Genomic DNA, 18,422 nt, shown 5'->3' with positions numbered 1-18,422 from the left:
TTCGTGTTCACATCCCATAATTCTGGTTTTAGGTAATACTAGGTAATACTATAGGTAATACTATCAATTAACTCGAATATATCTACTTTCAACCACTTTTTTTTAACATTCATGATGTATGATAATTAATTGTCCGTTGTTTTCGAAATATACCTATGCACTTCAAACTGTCAAACTACGAATAATATGTTAGAGACATAAAAGTAGACGGTGGCTCAACTTCGGTGATTTATGTCGCTGCAAGTTCGGACTTGTCTACGTTTGCGTATATAAGTAGATTGAATAAGTGACAGGTGAGTGTCGACACACGCGAAATAAGTAGCTGGTACAAATATAATTACTGTTTAAACTTAGTGATTATGGTGTCATACATAAATATGACGATAAGTGTCAAATGTAAACGTACCATAGCGTAGTTCATTATTGCTGCGGCAATTCTACTAGGGATAGCATACGAAGCTCATAATATAATAAGATTTATTGATATGTTGCATTTTAAAGTATTTTAATAATTAATCATTAACATAGTCATAGTGGAACAACTTAATCTTGAAATTGCGCAGATTGCGATTTCTTCTACTGCATACGAATTACATAAGGTAAATTTAAACATTGTTCCCAGAATTGGCGATTTTACACCTCTTGAGTATTTATAGCAGTTATGTTTATTGTTTATAATTAATTACTATTAATATATTGTTAGGTTTTGACGATTTATTATACGCTTATCGAGTGTATTAGTATTGATAAGCTAGGGGGGTTTTTTTTTTTACAAAAAATACTTAACTATTCATAACTTGTTTATTATATTTTTTTATTGTGATCATTGACTTAATAGGTAGGTGATACAGTATTTACCTACTATATTGTATTGATTTGTTATATTAGTTAGAGTTAATAGTATAAGTTGTCAGTGGGGTGGTCTTTTGGTGATTGTTCACAGTGAGTGATGATGCCAAGGGGCGAAACCCGGGTCGCAAAAAACGACTCAAATTGAATAGTACAAAACTTAAATCCATTAGAATGTAAATTTAATGATTTCCGACTGCTCTTACATGAAGCCTATTGTATCATTTTCTCTCACATAACTTACGATATGATTGATGGTTTTATATGTCATTATGTAAATATACATTTTTCCCATTAAGAAAATGGTAAAAGTCAGTTTTTAAAATTCAATTAAACCCTGCCCAAGCCAAACGATAATCATTTAGGTATGCTATGGGCGATCCGACAAAAATAATGCGCAGTTTTTCAGTCATATATAATATTATTATTTGTTTTCGTTGAATTAATAATACATATCACAGATGGTGTTTATTAGTTTTTAAATTCTTTAAACTCTGCCTAAACCAAACCACAATCGATAAAATATATTCTTCCATCTATAAAATAATATCCAAAATGATATATGGTTTAATGGCACAATTTTAAACATTTTATAGATAAACGAATATTTTTTGACTATTATCTACTATGGCTTGGATAAGGCAGGATTTAATTGAATTAAAAAAAAAACAGCTAACAAACACTAATTACACAATGTAGACTTAGTTCAATGAAAATAAATACGTTTGACTGACAACGTTTGCTTGTGCACTGTTTATGTCGAATCTTAATAGCCTATCTCCACCCTTCGCCACTATTGCACCCGATAAATTGAGCAAGTGGCTAACATTTCTCGTAAAAACAAAAACCTTTTAATACAACCCTTCACTCTGTGAAGGACCATATTATGATATTCGTAGGATGGATCGGACATAGTAAAAAAATCGGTGTGTGTACTTATGTACGCGCGTAAGAAGTTATTCTTCTTTGGCGTAACAAAACAAAAACAAAACTTGTGATAAACTAGATTCTTTGACTAACTCTTAATTATCTTGTTAAATTACATACTCAAGAAAAATGACCGCTTATTGTAACGCCGTTGGTTTATTTCTATACTTACACTTCAACTTATATTACTAAATCCTATAATGGTTTCTCGTTGTTTTTACTTTTAAAGTACCAACTATCACTCTGACGTTTAATCGTTTGTTTACGTAAGGAATTGCAAATGGCCGACAATAATAAATTCGCTGCCTAGGCAATGGAACAATTCTAAATTATATTATTATACTGTATAATCGTCACGATTGCAGTATCATACTGTGGCGTAAAGGTAGTGCGTTCGGCTGATAACCGAACAATCGGTGGTTCGAATCCAATCGAATGCGTTTTCTTTCGTGTGAAAAAATAAATTATGTGTTACATGTGACACGCCGAAAATACACTCTGACATGATTTCCCAAACGCGCCAAAAGAAGTATAACTTTAAAGAAATAAAATACATCTTCAATGCTGAGCTACAGAGTGATCAGATAAAGTCACAGAAGAAACCCCGTACAATACACGGAACCTTTAAATAAAGCACATTATTAATTAATCACTTTTTTATTCAACGAATCACTCGAAAGATTTAAGAATGCTACATTCTAATTATTGAACATACATAATTTATTACATACATACGTAATTTACATTACATATTAAGAACATACATAAATTATGTATGTTCAATAAATATAATGTTACATTCTTAAAAATTGACAATTATTCGTTGAATAAAAAAGTAATTAATTAAAAATAGTTAGCAAGTTCAAGTAAGCTACAACACTAAATTATCTTGGAGTGATCCGTGACGTCGGTTAGTAATAATTAAAGTAATACCTACTTTGATTTAAAATACAAAAGCAGATCGCCAATATTAGCTCATTTTAGACAGAGCTTCAGAGAGTATTATAAAAGCCATTAGTTAAAATTTGTCGTAATTATGTATGGTACCTTTAGCATAGTGATATATGTGCGTGGGCGCGAAACCCGAGAGATGCAGGTTCGATTTCATGCGGGGTGTCTTACTTTTTTCAAAAAGATTTTTTCTATTGGTTATAATGTAATGTATTTTCTCAGAAGTGTTTACAAAATTATGTATGTTAAAAGCACATTATATTGAATAAACATCCGAGTACTTATTGTCTCAGCTTATATAAATTTAATTGAATTTCAATAATACTCTGAAATGATAATTATTAAGCAAATTAAAAATCAAATATCATACTAGGGTGGGTCAATAATTCCTTAGAAAAAAGCATTAAAACAGTTTTTATTTTTGTATTTTTTTTTTATTTCTCAACATAATCTCCTTGGAGCTCAATACACTTGGTTAGACGTTTCTCAATTTTTTTTAAACCGTCAGAAAAATAAGTTTTCGGAAGGTCCTCAAAATAAGCATTTGTCCGATCGATGACTTCTTCATTTGAAAAAAAACGTTGTCCACTTAGCCATTTTTTTAAGTTTGGGAAAAGGAAAAAGTCACTGGGGGCTAAATCTGGCGAATACGGTGGGTGGTCAACCAATTCGAACTTCAATTCTTCAATTTTAGCCATTGATCGTAAACATGTGTGAACACGGGCATTGTCCTGATGAAAGAGGATTTTTTTCCTGTTTAAATGAGGCCATTTTTCTTCAATTTCGTTTTTTAGCTGGTCCAATAAAGATGCATAATGATCCCCTGTTATTGTTTTTCCTTTTTCCAAATAGTCAACGAAAATAATTTCACGTGCATCCCAAAATACAGTAGCCATAACCTTACCAGCTGATTTTACGATTTTCGCCTTCTTTGGACATAGTTTGTCTTCGCAATCCACTGCTTTGACTGTTCTTTCGTCTCGGGAGTATAGTGGTGTATCTATGTTTCATCTACAGTCACAAAGCGACGAAAAAATTCATCCGGATTGCGTTGCATGAGCGACAACAGGGCTTTAGAGGCCACCACCCTATTGCGTTTATTGTCGACTGTGAGCAAACGCGGCACCCATCTTGCAGAAATATTTTTCATGCCCAATTTGTCATGTAAAATAGAAATGACGCTACCTTTTGAGATCCCTGTAACCTCAATTATCTCACTCAACTTTAATCTTCGGTCACTTAACACCATATCGTGGATTTTATTGATCATTTCTGGTGTAGTCACCTCTACAGGACGTCCTGAGCGTGGTTCATCCTTTGTTGATGTACGACCACGTTTAAATTCATTTAACCAGTTATAAATAGTTGCAAGTGAAGGAGCAGATATGCCGTCAACTAAATCCAACTCATTTTTTATTTCCTTTGCTGTTAACCCTTTTATATTAAAATGTTTAATAACAGCTCTAAACTCAATTTTCTCCATTTTCCATTTTTCCATTTTCCACAAGCAAATTTTTTTTTAAATGTACGAAAAACACACAACAACCCGACCAATCTGATTGAAACTTCGCAGCATACTGAATCGGTAGTGCCGCTGCATGAAAACAAACCGCTTACAGTACAAGTCGCGCCACTTGTCGGCTTTTCTAAGGACTTATTGACCCACCCTCGTACAATACATGGAATGAAACAACATCCTATGACAATAAATACTATAGAATAATAGATAAATTTATGAATAAAAACCATACACGTATAGATGTACTAACTTGAAATTAATATACGAGGTTTTATGAGTAGGTACCTATTATACAGAAATATCAAAGTGATATCTTTCAGTAGCGCAACCTAATATTTGTAATAAGGGTGAAGTATAAAATAATTTCTCTTAACTTCAATGTGTGTGATTAATTTTTTTGCCGCGATTTACATAATGTTCAGTGGTGACTGCTATAACATCATTCAAGTGCACCGCACTCTTTCACATATTTTTTTGTAATTATTATGTCCTTGCTTTATTGTACAAAGTGGTTGTCATTAATTTTGAACAATCAAAAACACCCAGGCTTTGAGAAAATCACACAAAAACATTGTATCCTCAACGGAAATCAAACTCAGAGCTCTCGGATGGAAGGTCAGCACCTTACAGACTGTACCACGAAAGGGCGCCTCCTTTGCATTTAAAACATAATTCAATGTGTGAAATTGCTATTCATCATTCACTTGTCGCAATTCACGTTATATAAATGTGTACCAACAGCGTACAGCATTCAGAATAGGCAATTAAAACACACGCTGAATCGTCGATATATCTACGAAAGTATTTAGTACACACCTAATAATAGTAATTTAGGAAACCGCCGGTTGCCACTGGAAATGGTCCCTTATTAAAACCGTATTATATTGTCTTATCGATTCTCTTAGAGAATGTAATTAAATTTCAATATTTCAAAGTTAATATTATTAATTGTGATATTAAAGCCTAGGAATAGAGCAAACAATTAATATAATATATTATATCAGAACTGTGGAAAATCTTCTAAATGAATACCCAGAATCAAAAAATAATTAGTGTGGTTATATGAAACGACAATAAATAATCACACTGTGCTATTACTTCAACCACTGACTGTTACCATTGTAATAAATAATAATATAGCGATAGCACTGAACCGATTTATTTTTGTAATTATGAGTGATTGACCAAAGCAGAGCAAGTTTGATTTTATTTGAAATTAGCGCGTTCTTAGCCTTGTGGCGAAAACAGATAACAAACTCTTCTATTTCAGACATTGTTTCAGATATCTGAAAACGGTCAGTAATCATTGTTTTACGTCACGAACACAAACAAGATTCCATTGAAAATGTAAATTCCCTAGGCTTTTTTTTATTTTCGGGGTGAGAGAATATATGATCTCAAAGCCCTTTCAATAAAAAAATAACATTAATATTAACACCGGCGGCGCTTTTTAGTGGACTGTAGGAAGGGGGTGATTTGAATGGTGGGGGGTGGTTATACAAAGATTTCAGGCAACTAACCTTTAATGTTGATAAAGCGGGTGCGCTGGACTGGCTCCTTGTTACCGCACTCACTCACTACCATCACTTTTGCGGTTAAACTCTTGGGATGAAGATGAGTTTATGATAGATGGTAGACGTGACGTTAGCGGTAACGAAGGTCGTACGATAAATTCTTGGTGAGTCACCCTGTGTCGCGGCAATCGACGCTCAAAACTTATACCGGTAATTATGTCTCGACGGGTATCAGGTAATAAACAGGTGTTTATGCCAATAATGATGAATAATTAATAGTGTGTCTGGCGCACAAAGGATAATGGTGGGAGGTAGGTAAGACATTTGTATTGAATTAGGGCTGCCATAATTGGCCCAAACAAACATAATTCAAGAAAAAAACTCATGGTTGGAGAGCTAATGACAAAAGACAGATTCATTATCATCTACCTGAGATGGACTGGGATGGATTTTGACAATGTGATTAGGAAGGAAGAAGAGAGTTTGGAGAGGTAGGTTATAATTGGCAGGGTAATAAAGTAAAAGCCCCAGAAGCCAGAATCAACTTTATTGATGTTATTTGATTTCAAGGACAACTTACTGGAGAGTAGAAGCTTGTCATCAAGTACATGATCATCAGTATCACGATAAATTTAAATGACAATCTATTGGTTATACTTCTGGTTACGTCACAGATAGAGCATATTTTCTTATCTTAATAAGTAAGGGAACCTTGTCAGAAAGGCATCTACTCTAGTTATATGTCTATACTAAGCCAGGGGTTCCGAATATCCAGTGCCGCCAACTACTAAATAGTATACTATTCACTATACCAGGGATGGCAAATCTTTTTATGTACACGTGGCAAATTTTCCTAAATATTATCTTTCAACTGTCTGACGTGCCGAATAGTTTTTCATGAGGAAAAAATAGTTTTAAATAGTTCTATTAAAAAAATGATAATGTTCAAGATATCACTCACAGAACATAGCACGCATATAGCTTTATTACTTTTTTCAATTACACCATACATTTCAGTCCACAAATTTTGAAAATGTCTGCCAGAATTACTACTAACTATTTAGCTTCACCAAGTTGTTTCTTATTTGGTGCAGTCATTTTTTGTGGGTAGAAATGAAATTTTTCGTTATGTATTAATTAGTGTGGTTCTTATTGATACAATTGACACGAGAATTGTCCCGATCAGACGAGGCATTCTCTCGCTGCATCGTCCGTTGCCTGGTGAGGTTAGTGTGATAATATTATTATATGTGACACATAAAATTTAAGGACAGACCTATGCAATTATATATTTACATTAAACGTAATTCTTATTCTTGAAGAGTATTTTTGCCTGCTATTTTTATACAATGCGATTTGTCATTTATTATTATTATATGTCTTTTTTTCTCTTCAAACGCGTGCCATGGAAAATGATCTCGCGTGCCATAGGTTCGCCATCCCTGCACTGTACCTAATGAAACATTCAATATCGAAATTAATTTCATATAGTATTATGTTTAAGCCGTGAAAGTGATATTCAAGAAGTGGTCACTTAATTATTTTAATCGACCTAAAACTAGAGAATTCGGATGAAAGTGAAAACAAACAGTTTCAGTATAAAATTAATAAATATAGATCGAACAATAAATATATTAACAAATATAAGCGTCAGTTACCGATCTAAATGATAAACATTATACTATAATAGTTTCAAGATAAAAAGAACTTTTTATTTACAACGTTTTTAAATTTTCTGATGAATCATATAAACTTGACTTGAGTAGCTTAAACGATAAAAAAAATTGTGCTTGATAGAAATAATACTGAAATGTCATTTTTACATATCATATTAATTTCCATAGTAACGCACGTATATATTAATGTTAATAATTTAGTTGCTAGGACCCACTTAGCAACCAATAATAGAAATGCTGAATAAACATGGAATACTGAAATGTTATTTTGACATTTCATATTGATTTCCATAGTAACGCACGTATTTACTAATAATTTAGTTGCTAGGACCCCAGACCCCTAGCAACCGATAATAGTGTTTTACTTTTTACGGATTTCTTCCAAAAAACTTTTCATACAAAACAGAATTAACTGAAAATGAATTCAATTCTACTTAAAGATGGCTAAAAGTATTAAAAGAATGCATTGGCATCGTGTTATGATATATTCTAAAAGTTTCAAATGTCTAGCTAGTCGGGAAAGTAGTTTAAATCAATTGCAAGATTTGTACTGGATAAACAACCACCGGACAAACAAGAATGCGACCTAATTTAACGTTGTAATAAAAAGTGTAATTTTTGTTAGTAAATAAACAATAATGTAAAACCAAATGTAATATTTGCTAATTTAAAAGTAGAACGTATAAGAAGTAAACAAAAGAGAGATGATAATTGCGAATTTATATGTATATATATATATAAGTAAGAGGAAATGAGAAAATTAATAAACCAGGTGTATTTTTAATTTAAAAATTGTTTTTTATTTGTTCTGTTCGTCATTTTAAAATGTCAATTAACGGCGTGTCTGGAAACTATGACGAAACTACGTGTGCAGTTCGCCGTGTCACACTTCACCGTGAAATATTGTATCGGAAATATATAGACATATATTAAAGACCGTCCAACCTCTTTGGGTCGTATTATACTACAGACATAAAATTCATGTTTAAATAAAACACGGTTCTTGTTGGTTTACACTTTACAGAAAGCCAGCAGCAAAAAAAAAAAAAATAGCCGATAATATATTGGATTTAAGGTTAGTTTAGGTTAGGTTTTCATTCTTGAGTTTTTGAATTTTGCCAAATCAGCTATGAAAATTATTGAATTAATGTTCATATTGAATCTAATAAAATAGGAGACCGTAAAGTATACGGTCGTCTCTTTCCGATAGAAAACTCACGGCGACCTGTGCCACTGTGAAATGTTTTTCGAACAATTTACATGTAACCAATTAACGGGAGGTATGTATGTCAAGATTTCTGGCAGAATCAAACTGGCGTAGAGCGCATTTGGGCGCCTGAAAAGTATCATTCTTAAAGCGTAAACTGTTTAATCAACGTGTGCTACTAGTGCTTGCAGAAGAATATGCATATTGGACATAACGCAGAAAGACTACAAGAAAAACTAATGTAGGTCGGAAAGCTGATGTAATGGCAATTGGACAAGGTGCACTAAATGATCACAAGGCCGCGCTGAAACCATCAAGATTGACAAACTGTCTAAGTTTGGTGGTCATACGCGGCAGTAAAAAGAGCTAGGCGATGCTTTCATCCAGCAGTGACTTCGGCTAATGACGATTAAAACGTAATTGTATTTTTATGAGCGACACGAAAAGGTTGGGAACTCATATATTAGTCTATGTACAATCTTACGTCATAAATATATATAGCAAAATATATGTCGTGTTGCTATCTACGTCATATTATCCGAGTTATGTATGTCATCGTAACTCTCAAAAGCTGGTGAAGGAAATACGAAACTACCCACTAAACAAGAAAGAATTCGCATTCAAAACGAAAAAGGCGATCGTTCACTCAAAAGTTTGCGTAACAGGAGACGAAAAAACGCAAAAGAAAACAGAGAAGCCACCGTGTTGGGATACAAAGAGACTTATGCTTGGGTAATATGTATTTTCGCGGAAAGCCGTTGAAAATTCATACAAGAATTTCCTTATTAAATAATGAAACATGACGTGTATGAGTAGATTTTATTTGGTGTGAGTAGATCAATATATGTGACTGAAAATCTTCTTAGGTTTTGTTAACTTTCCACAGCTGATGTATCACTGTCATAGTTTCTTAACCGGTAGTCCGCGAAGATTTTTGGATTTTCTGCAGTTCAAAAATAGTTAGTATCCATTTTTAAATGCTTATAATATTAAATTCAAGTAATAAATATATTTCAGAACTCGTATACCTACAGGGATTCACAATGAATTAACAAGTCATTTCCGGAATGAATGACACTATTGTATACAGTCATAAATCGTTTCATAGAAGGACGGGGGTCGTGATTTACCTAGAAACCCGACATTTGAAGTGAGGTCGTATGATATGCTGGAGTAGTTCAATGTTGTTGCATAATTAATACTGGTGTGTGTATACTTACTCTAGGGCGGTCTGGTAAGCGGTCAGTGCACCGGCTTTGTCTCCGGACTTATCGAGGAGCTTGGCGAGTTGGACGCAGGCCAGAGGACTCCGCGAGGATCTAGCGGCCCTCGTAGACCACTGAATAGCGGTTTCGCGGGATCCCAGCATCGTCAAACATTCAGCTAATAAAAAATATATTTTTTAATTATTACATTATAATAATATTCTTATCTGATAATGATTCCATCATATTGTTCAAGTAATCTCCATCGTCCGCCACGTATCCACACCATTCCAGGCAGATACAATTAATAATGTGTGGCAATCATACTACTCAGCATTACATGGGTACAAACTTTAATATAATACAGGGTTTCCCCCCTACACAGGGGAACAGATCAAAATCAATGGTTAATGCCTGGATTGAATCCCTGTATAACCACCCCGCCCAGTATCCAAATGATCACCTTTCTACGGTCCACTAAAAAACGTCACCAATTATCGAATTCAGTATGATGCCTTATTTCGAACACTATCAAACAAGTAAAATGTCTAAATAAACGTTAACACATTTAAATAACACCTTAGATCAGGGTTTCCCTAACTTTTTCTGCAATGGAACACTTCGCGAACCCGGAAATTTTAACGGAACACATGGCTATTTTTAGGTTGGGTAATTCCTACTAGTAAAAATTTATGATTAAAACACATTATTTATTTAATAATTATTTTTAAATATAAAACTATAATATAATACAAACATAAAAATATGAATAAATAAAGCACGTAATGCCTTTGATGATTTTGAGTTCTTGAATTGCATATCTTCTTGATATCAGGGACAATATTGGTAAGTTGCATTCTAATATCTGGTGTGGCGTCGAGCCTGTTCCTGCACTTTGACTCCGTTGCGGCATAAAAAGAAAATCCCGCTTCATTCTTAGTCATTTCTTAGTATCGTGTTTATCCGAACTTTATTACCTACGTTAAAAGAAAACCAAGAAAATACCAATACCGTGTATTATTCATCACTGCCCAAACAAACCATGTCACACACACTCAAGCAACCTTCAGAACTTAAACATAACATCGGGGGTAAGAATAACACTGCGTTCATCCCCCCGATAAATATATGGACTGTACTAGTATAAATAATAAGGAGAATCCATAAATCCTCACTCATTCATCGAGTCCGTCACTCGACGTTCCACTCGAGTAAAGTCTATCAGTTCATTAATAAGTATAATCAATCTCTCGATCACATCGATCTCACCAGTACATCCGTGCCCTCGATTATAATCTGACGCCGTCATCTTTATTATTGTATTTATTTATTCTTGTAACGATAAATAAACTCTCTCGTCCCAACATCCAAGCAACAAAGATATTATCTTTTCGACCTCATTACCGCCAAAAATGTAACAATAAACCGTTGTACCAAGAACACTGATATGCTTGAACATCGCATATTATATAAAATATCTAGGTTAAAGCCACGACGGTGAATTTTCAATATGCATCCTAAAGCCCAGCGCAGACCGACATGCACATAGTCGCAGTAAATAAACGATGCATGAAAACTGTATACTACTATATTTACGTACAAACACTGACATACAAATCTGTACCTAAGAGATTAAGTGCGGAAGTCACATTTTTATAATTTTTGAGTTAAATATGCAGAATTAAATATTGTGTATTCACGTTCTCTTAATGCTGAAAATTTGGGACTCCAATATCACATGGTTTTCAAAATACTTACTTCTAGTAGTCGATTTCAATTTAAATTTATTTATTTTACATATTTTGGACATTAGTCATTATAAGTTTAAGACGTTCGCAGTGTTATGCACAAAATCAATAAGTAGATAAGAGATTCTAATTAGAGAAACCGCAACTTCCTCTGATAACAATAGCATCCTCTGATATCAATAATATTGTCAATTTAAATATTGATTCATTCTAATTAATTACAGAAAACCACAAAACAATAAAATATGTTATTTGTGTTTGATAATTAGAAACTTCTAGAACATTATTCTTTTCATATATGAACAATTGCACACGTAATGAATTTGTTAGTTCTCCGTCGACCATTGTCTCTCTAGTATGTAAGTTGGCTTTCTGTCAATTGTAATAATCTGTATTACTGTAATTTATCTCCGTTTAATAAATCAAACATCTATCAAAAGTTCTTCTATTTCAATTTGATATCTCCTGTCAACATTTCCGCTCTCTTTCGCTATTCCTGACAAAACAAAAGAGACTTTAACAGAGTCCTATTGTCATAGTCCTCTGTATAATAATAATAAATAGCAAATAATATCTTACAAGTATAAAGACTATTTAAATTCGTAAATTACGAAACCTAAAAGTACCAGTGAAAGTGATTAACTATCTTACTTAAACTACTCCACTTTTTGGGGACGTAACAGCAGCATGACATGAAACATTATTATAAAGAAGAAAGAAAAAGAAATGTAATAAATTCGATAAAAATGAAAATATACAAAGAGAACATAATATAAACATACAAACGTAGTGAAAATACAATTACATAATATATACAGTAGTTCAAAGAAGTACACTGAATTTGCTAAGGATACCCTATTTTAAGAATTAATAAAATAGCGTCCACCTAAACTCATCCTCACGCAAGTGGAATATATCAACACCCGAAGCAATTTCTTTGAACATAGTTATCGCCCTCCCAATTGGCATTAACAGTGACAGGTTGGTTCTGCACCTTAGGAGAATAAACAACTGATGCTCCCTATTTCTAAGACAGTTATCAGGGACACACAAGTCAACACTGCCCAGAATGGAAGAGTTCTCATTTATACCTCGTATAAGTCGAAAAAAATACGTAGCTAAATAAAAATCTCTTCTAAATAGCAGACTGCAGTATGTAAGCATACCTAAGAGAATGTCAGTTGGGTAAAGCCACGGATAGTACCCATACAACCTCAAGTAAAAAAGTCTCAAGAATTTATTCTGAACCCTCTCGACCATAAGGCCATACTTCAACTGATGCGATGTCCAAACAATATACCCACTCTTAAGCCTGCTTCGAACTAAAGAATTAAACAAAAGTTTGAATATCGTAACATCCGAAAAGACCCGGGAAGTACTCATGACGAAGCCCAACATCTTAAGCGCCTCGTTACAAATGGTAAATATAATATGGCTAATAAATGTCATTTTACTCTCAAACGTAATGCCAAGGTCCCTTACAGATGATATTCGTGACAGAACTATTCCAACCATTATACTTTAGAGCTGAAAGAGTGAATTTCCAATATAAGTCATTTTTGTTTTAAGCTATACCAAAAAGATTTTTGGGAGAGCTTTAATCAGAACGCGAGTGAGTACTTTAACTAGATTATATTATTAACTATGTTAAAACTGCTCTTCTACAAAATATTGAATATGTGACTTCCAGACTTTCAGCTCTAGGCTCTAATAATTAATATTTTTAATTAAAACAATGTCCAAATTTTCTTTTTTCTATCACAGATTTCATTGGAAAAGGCAACGTGCGGTTTTAAAGAGTAATATTTAGACTAAATCATGCATATTTTTACGATATGGACTATTCAAAATATGTATAATTTTAGAGTAATGTTTGCAGGTTCGCCGTATTTCAAACAAATGATTGCATTGTGGGTAAAGAGGCAAAATTTTACAAACAACAACTGTATAAGTAATTTGTTTGCGGGAATGTATATTTAAGTATAATAATCAATGTTATATTATGTTTTATGTGATTTAAAGCAAAGCACTTTTTTACTTTAGCGTTCAAGTAAAACTTAGTCAAGGCCAATATACAAATGACTGCATACAAATTATTAAATGGCTAGAAAAGCTACATAAGTGCTAATACCTGTAAAAGTAGTGTTATCAAATTAAAAATATAGTTTAGGCAGTCCATATTGTATAAATTTACACGATTTAATCAAAACAATATTCCATGTTCCAGGCGTCGATACTTCCGATGAAACAGTAATTTTTAAACCGAAAATATCATCACACCTGAAATACTTGTCAATACATTTTCACATATTTTTCTTTCGTCGTGTAATACATAAAATGAACGATTAGTATAAAATAACTTAAATGTGTATCATGGAAATAATCAAAACGTTGATCAAATTGCAAATATTTGGAAATCTATATATGTTATATACTTATATTATGTAGATAGATTTTTCAGAGTACTTCTTATTGGTAAATAATAATATGTACCTACGTTCAAGTGTTTACTTATAGTCTAGACCGACTTATGAGAAAATTAATGAAATAATATTGGAAAATTTAACAATATTATTTACGGAAAACGTTTGTGTGGAATATTTCGATATAATGAAAACTCATTATACAAACAATAATATAAGTTCGAAATTGCTGACTAAAATAATATACAGCTTCTAATACAAGTTGTTCACTTTACAGTTTACAGAGCAAATAATGACATCAATCCAAGACAACAAATATGTCTATAGACGGATTTACACTTCATGAAATTGTTTTTTTTTTAAAGTAACGAGAAAATATAATATTTCAACACTACAATAGGCCATGAGGCACTATGACAGTAATTAGTAAAATGAAGAGAAACAATCCCAAATACCCAGTCTTTGAAAAAATCACATTAATATATTGTGACCATAGATGTATTAAAAGTAGAGATAGGCAACGATTTGGCTTCCTCATACAATTGAATGAACCATGCCGACAACAGCCGATAACTCACGAGAAATGGCGACGCGATAAAAAAAATGCAGGGCATCACGGAGGATTTACTTTGGTCACTAATACGTACCCATATAATATAATGTTAACGTGGAATTTTTGCCGCAAATTGATTACCAGCCTGTTTCACCATACTTGCCGGCTTCACCATACTTTCATATACCATGTCGCTCCTACATTGTGACCTTATACCGAGCAGTGAATTAGGGCCCCCCTTATGAAAGACCAGCCTCTTACGCTCTAGATTACTAGGGTCTAGTTATGTTTTTAATTTTTAATTGTGTGATATAATTATTACATTTTTTTGTCGACGTTCACTCTAGCCATACGCTAGCAATGATAATTTATTCGTATCTACAAAAAATACGGCGATCACTTCGACGACACGTCCGCCATCTTAGATTTGGGTCTAGGACGATTAGGCACCGGACAACTACTGGACGCCACGGAATTCGAAAATAAATAGACGTCAGGTACTTATAGGTACTTTAACAAAAAAATTCAATATTATTATTTATATTTCAATGATTATATTATGATTTAATAGTTGGTGAGAATGTAAATATGCAGACGTAAACAATGATTTACTCGTGCATAAGTTTAAGTTCCAACGAAAAAAGAGTTTTTTTATTTTATATAAAACCTTAGGCATGGTAATTCTCAATCCGCGATAAAGAATACATTATGTTAAGAGTAAAATGAATTCAACCTACTAAGTAGTAGATAGAAACTGATTAAAATACCTCGTCTACACGTGTCTACGACAGTGCGGCGTCCAATTGTCCGGAGGCCAGTCGTCTCATTCCCTTAGATAGATTTCGTGCGCAGTGACGTCACATTGTGACGTTTACATTTTACCAAGGATACATGCTTTTGTATTGACCTCTCGGGCGGATTTGTTACGAAAAATCACACAGACGTAACAAAAAATAATGTCATAAAAGTAGCGCGGCGATGCGCGAGCGGCGCTTCGGGGATGACTTGTATACCCACGTCTCGCAATTTATTTTGATACATTCACGCTTTTTCAAGCTGTTCTATAATTTTTCTTTAATACTTAAGCAGAGATCGTTTATTTTTGGAGTCTTGATAATGTGCATGAGCAGTTTTTATTTGGTATGTGAGGTAAGTTCTCTTCTTTAAGATGATTTTCCGATATTCCTTCTGAGAATAATGTACTCTTACAATAATTATTATTAATAATTTAAAAAATATATTTCCACCTTCAACACCGTTTTAGAATATTTTTTTATGATAAATGTAGATTTGTCGTCACTTCATAACTTTGCACTCCGTAATATATGTTATTAAATATATTACCTATTTATTTATTACTTCATATATTAATACAAGCGAATATCATATATTTTGATCTAATTTAATGCGAGGTAATCAGTCGAAGAGGCGTATCAGTGCAGTAAAAAAATGAAAACAAGTTATAAAGCGTATACTCTATGAATAAGTAAATAGTCGTATACAATTCGTTAGCAACAGAGATTGGCATTTTTTTCTTTCGAATTTGGACAACCAGCATTCAGAGAATCAGTAGACAAAGCATGTATCCATGTTTAATAATTTTAGCCGTCAGGGTTTAAGTAACCATCATCTGAGGGGCCCCTCGCGAGGCGCAAAGCCTTCCATTCAATTCCTTCCACACAAAACCTTCCATTCAATTATCAGTAAGGACTATTTATTATGAATTTAAAATTGGAATAATAACAAAATGTCTTGATCGAATTTCAGGAACAAAAAAAATCGGTGTGTGTTCTTATGTACGCGCGTTAGAAGTTATACTTCTTTGGCGTAACAAAACAAAAACAAAACTTGTGATAAACTAGATTCTTTGACTAACTCTTAATTATCTCTTTAAATTACAGACTCAAGAAAAAGGACCGCTTATTGGAACGCCGTTGGTTTATTTCTATACACTTTAACTTATTATTAACTGACGTTTAAACGTTTGTTTACGTAAGGAATTGCAAATGGCCGACAATAATAAATTCGCTGCCTAGGCAACGGAACAATTCTACACTATAATATTATACTGTATAATCGTCACGATTGGAGTATCATACTGTGGCGTAATGGTAGTGCGTTCTGCTGATAACCAAATAATCGGTGGTTCGAATCCAATCGAGTACGTTTATTTTTGTGTGAAAAAATAAATTATGTGTTACATGTCACACGCCAAAAATACACTCTGATCTGATTTTCCAAACGCGCCTAAAGAAGTATAACTTTAAAAATTAAGGATGGAAAGTTAAAAAATAAACAAATCGAGGTTATAATTTGTAGTATTTTTTTGTAAAATGTTCTATAATTCCGATAATTTCGAGAAGAAGTTTTTTCAGCATTTAATTTGACCTTCTTGGATTGAAAGGTCAAGAATCACTGCTGTAACTGATTTTAGTCCATAATGACTTATTATTGAATTGAAATAGAAAATCATGACGCAACGTGTTATCAATTCGGTACCAACGTAATGATAGTCACGTTTCATTGAATCTGATAGATGTTATTCAATAATAGTATTTACCTCATAGCATTTCCATACCGATTAAATTTACTAGATTTTAAAATTTTTCATCTTTCGCACAGGCCTTCGTGGCGCAATGGCAGCGCGTTCGGCTGTTAACCGAAAGGTTGGTGGTTCGAGCCCACCCGGGGGCGATTTTTTTGAAAATATTATTTTTTATTTATAATTACCTCTGAATAAAAATATAAGTACCTAATCTATATTCAATAAGTAAATTAATAAATAAATATAAATTCATAAAAATATGACAATAAAAACAGTAAATTTCATCTTAGTCATGTTCACTTCAAGATCGCATTTCCTGACAATTCTGTGAGGAAAATGAAGAAAATTTTCAACCCCTATTATTACATATTACAGATGTGTTTTGGTTAAGAAAAGGTATTTTTCTTCATTATTATTGATGGACATTGGACAGTATTGTACCAAATTGATAAATAATTGCAGAAGATATAGCTATATTTTTATGGTAATCGTCAATAAGCAGTATCTAGCTTAAGTGGGGTTTCTACATGTCGACCAGATGAATAACTACATCTATCAATTATTTATGGTGGCTAAATTCAAAAAACGAAAACTTGAGGTGTAGAAATGGTATGTATCATTAAAATCAAGACAAACAACGTACCTACTGTTTAAGCTGTAAAATAATATTCAATATGATTAATTTTAATATACAAGTTTCTGGCGAAAATCCGTACCCCAATGATCCTTCGACACCTGTTACCGTTCCTACTAGTTTAGATAGCATGGTTCGATACCTAGATTTGCGTTCTTATGGATGGCCGAGCGGCTAACGTGTCAGTTTATAATGTCGTGGGTCTCAGGTTTGAATACTGTTTTTCAACGTCTGTTTGGAGTCATAATATGGACCTAATAGGTTGAGCAAGTGGTTAACACAAACCTCTACTCTGTGGAGGTCCATACGATCTCTTTACGATTGGTCATGGTCGAAAAATGTTTGTTACACACCGTATGCATATTTTGGATATTGATAATTGGTATAAAACATAATATTAATATGTATCTAACTAAGTAGAGACCGACAAGTTTAAGACTATACTTCAGCTGGGACACGGTCTAAAACGATCGTGGCTACGCGACGCGAAGATTGTGCAAATGACGCGCGCAGAACAAAACATAATTTGTCATAAAAAGTCAACATGCATCCATTTAATGTTATGTTTATTGTTCTATTACTAATAATAATAATAATATATTCATTGACATGTTTTCTTTTTCAAGTAAATGGATAACGTTTTTTAGTCATCTTTACACGATTTAAGAATT

General features: G+C 33.1%; 1 protein-coding gene and 1 non-coding gene across 2 annotated transcripts in view; one reads left to right on the top strand and one right to left on the bottom strand.

Moving 5' to 3' along the window:
* The window catches only part of LOC147074321 (BBSome complex member BBS4-like), a 126,839-nt gene that overhangs the window by 67,997 nt on the left and 40,420 nt on the right, over positions 1–18,422 (bottom strand). The window contains exon 5 of the mRNA XM_085943599.1: positions 9,864–10,026. Coding sequence (XP_085799725.1) covers positions 9,864–10,026 — 163 coding nt within the window. The remainder of the gene's footprint in view (positions 1–9,863; positions 10,027–18,422) is intronic.
* TRNAN-GUU (transfer RNA asparagine (anticodon GUU)) lies at positions 17,195–17,266 on the top strand. Its single transcript has one exon. It is a non-coding gene; the product is annotated as a tRNA-Asn (tRNA).

This window comes from Rhyacophila brunnea, unplaced genomic scaffold, assembly GCF_057557595.1.
Source record: "Rhyacophila brunnea isolate RB1 unplaced genomic scaffold, BYU_Rbru_1.0 scaffold_16, whole genome shotgun sequence".
Taxonomy (NCBI): Eukaryota; Metazoa; Arthropoda; class Insecta; order Trichoptera; family Rhyacophilidae; genus Rhyacophila; species Rhyacophila brunnea.
This window is presented reverse-complemented; position numbering and strand designations above follow the sequence as displayed.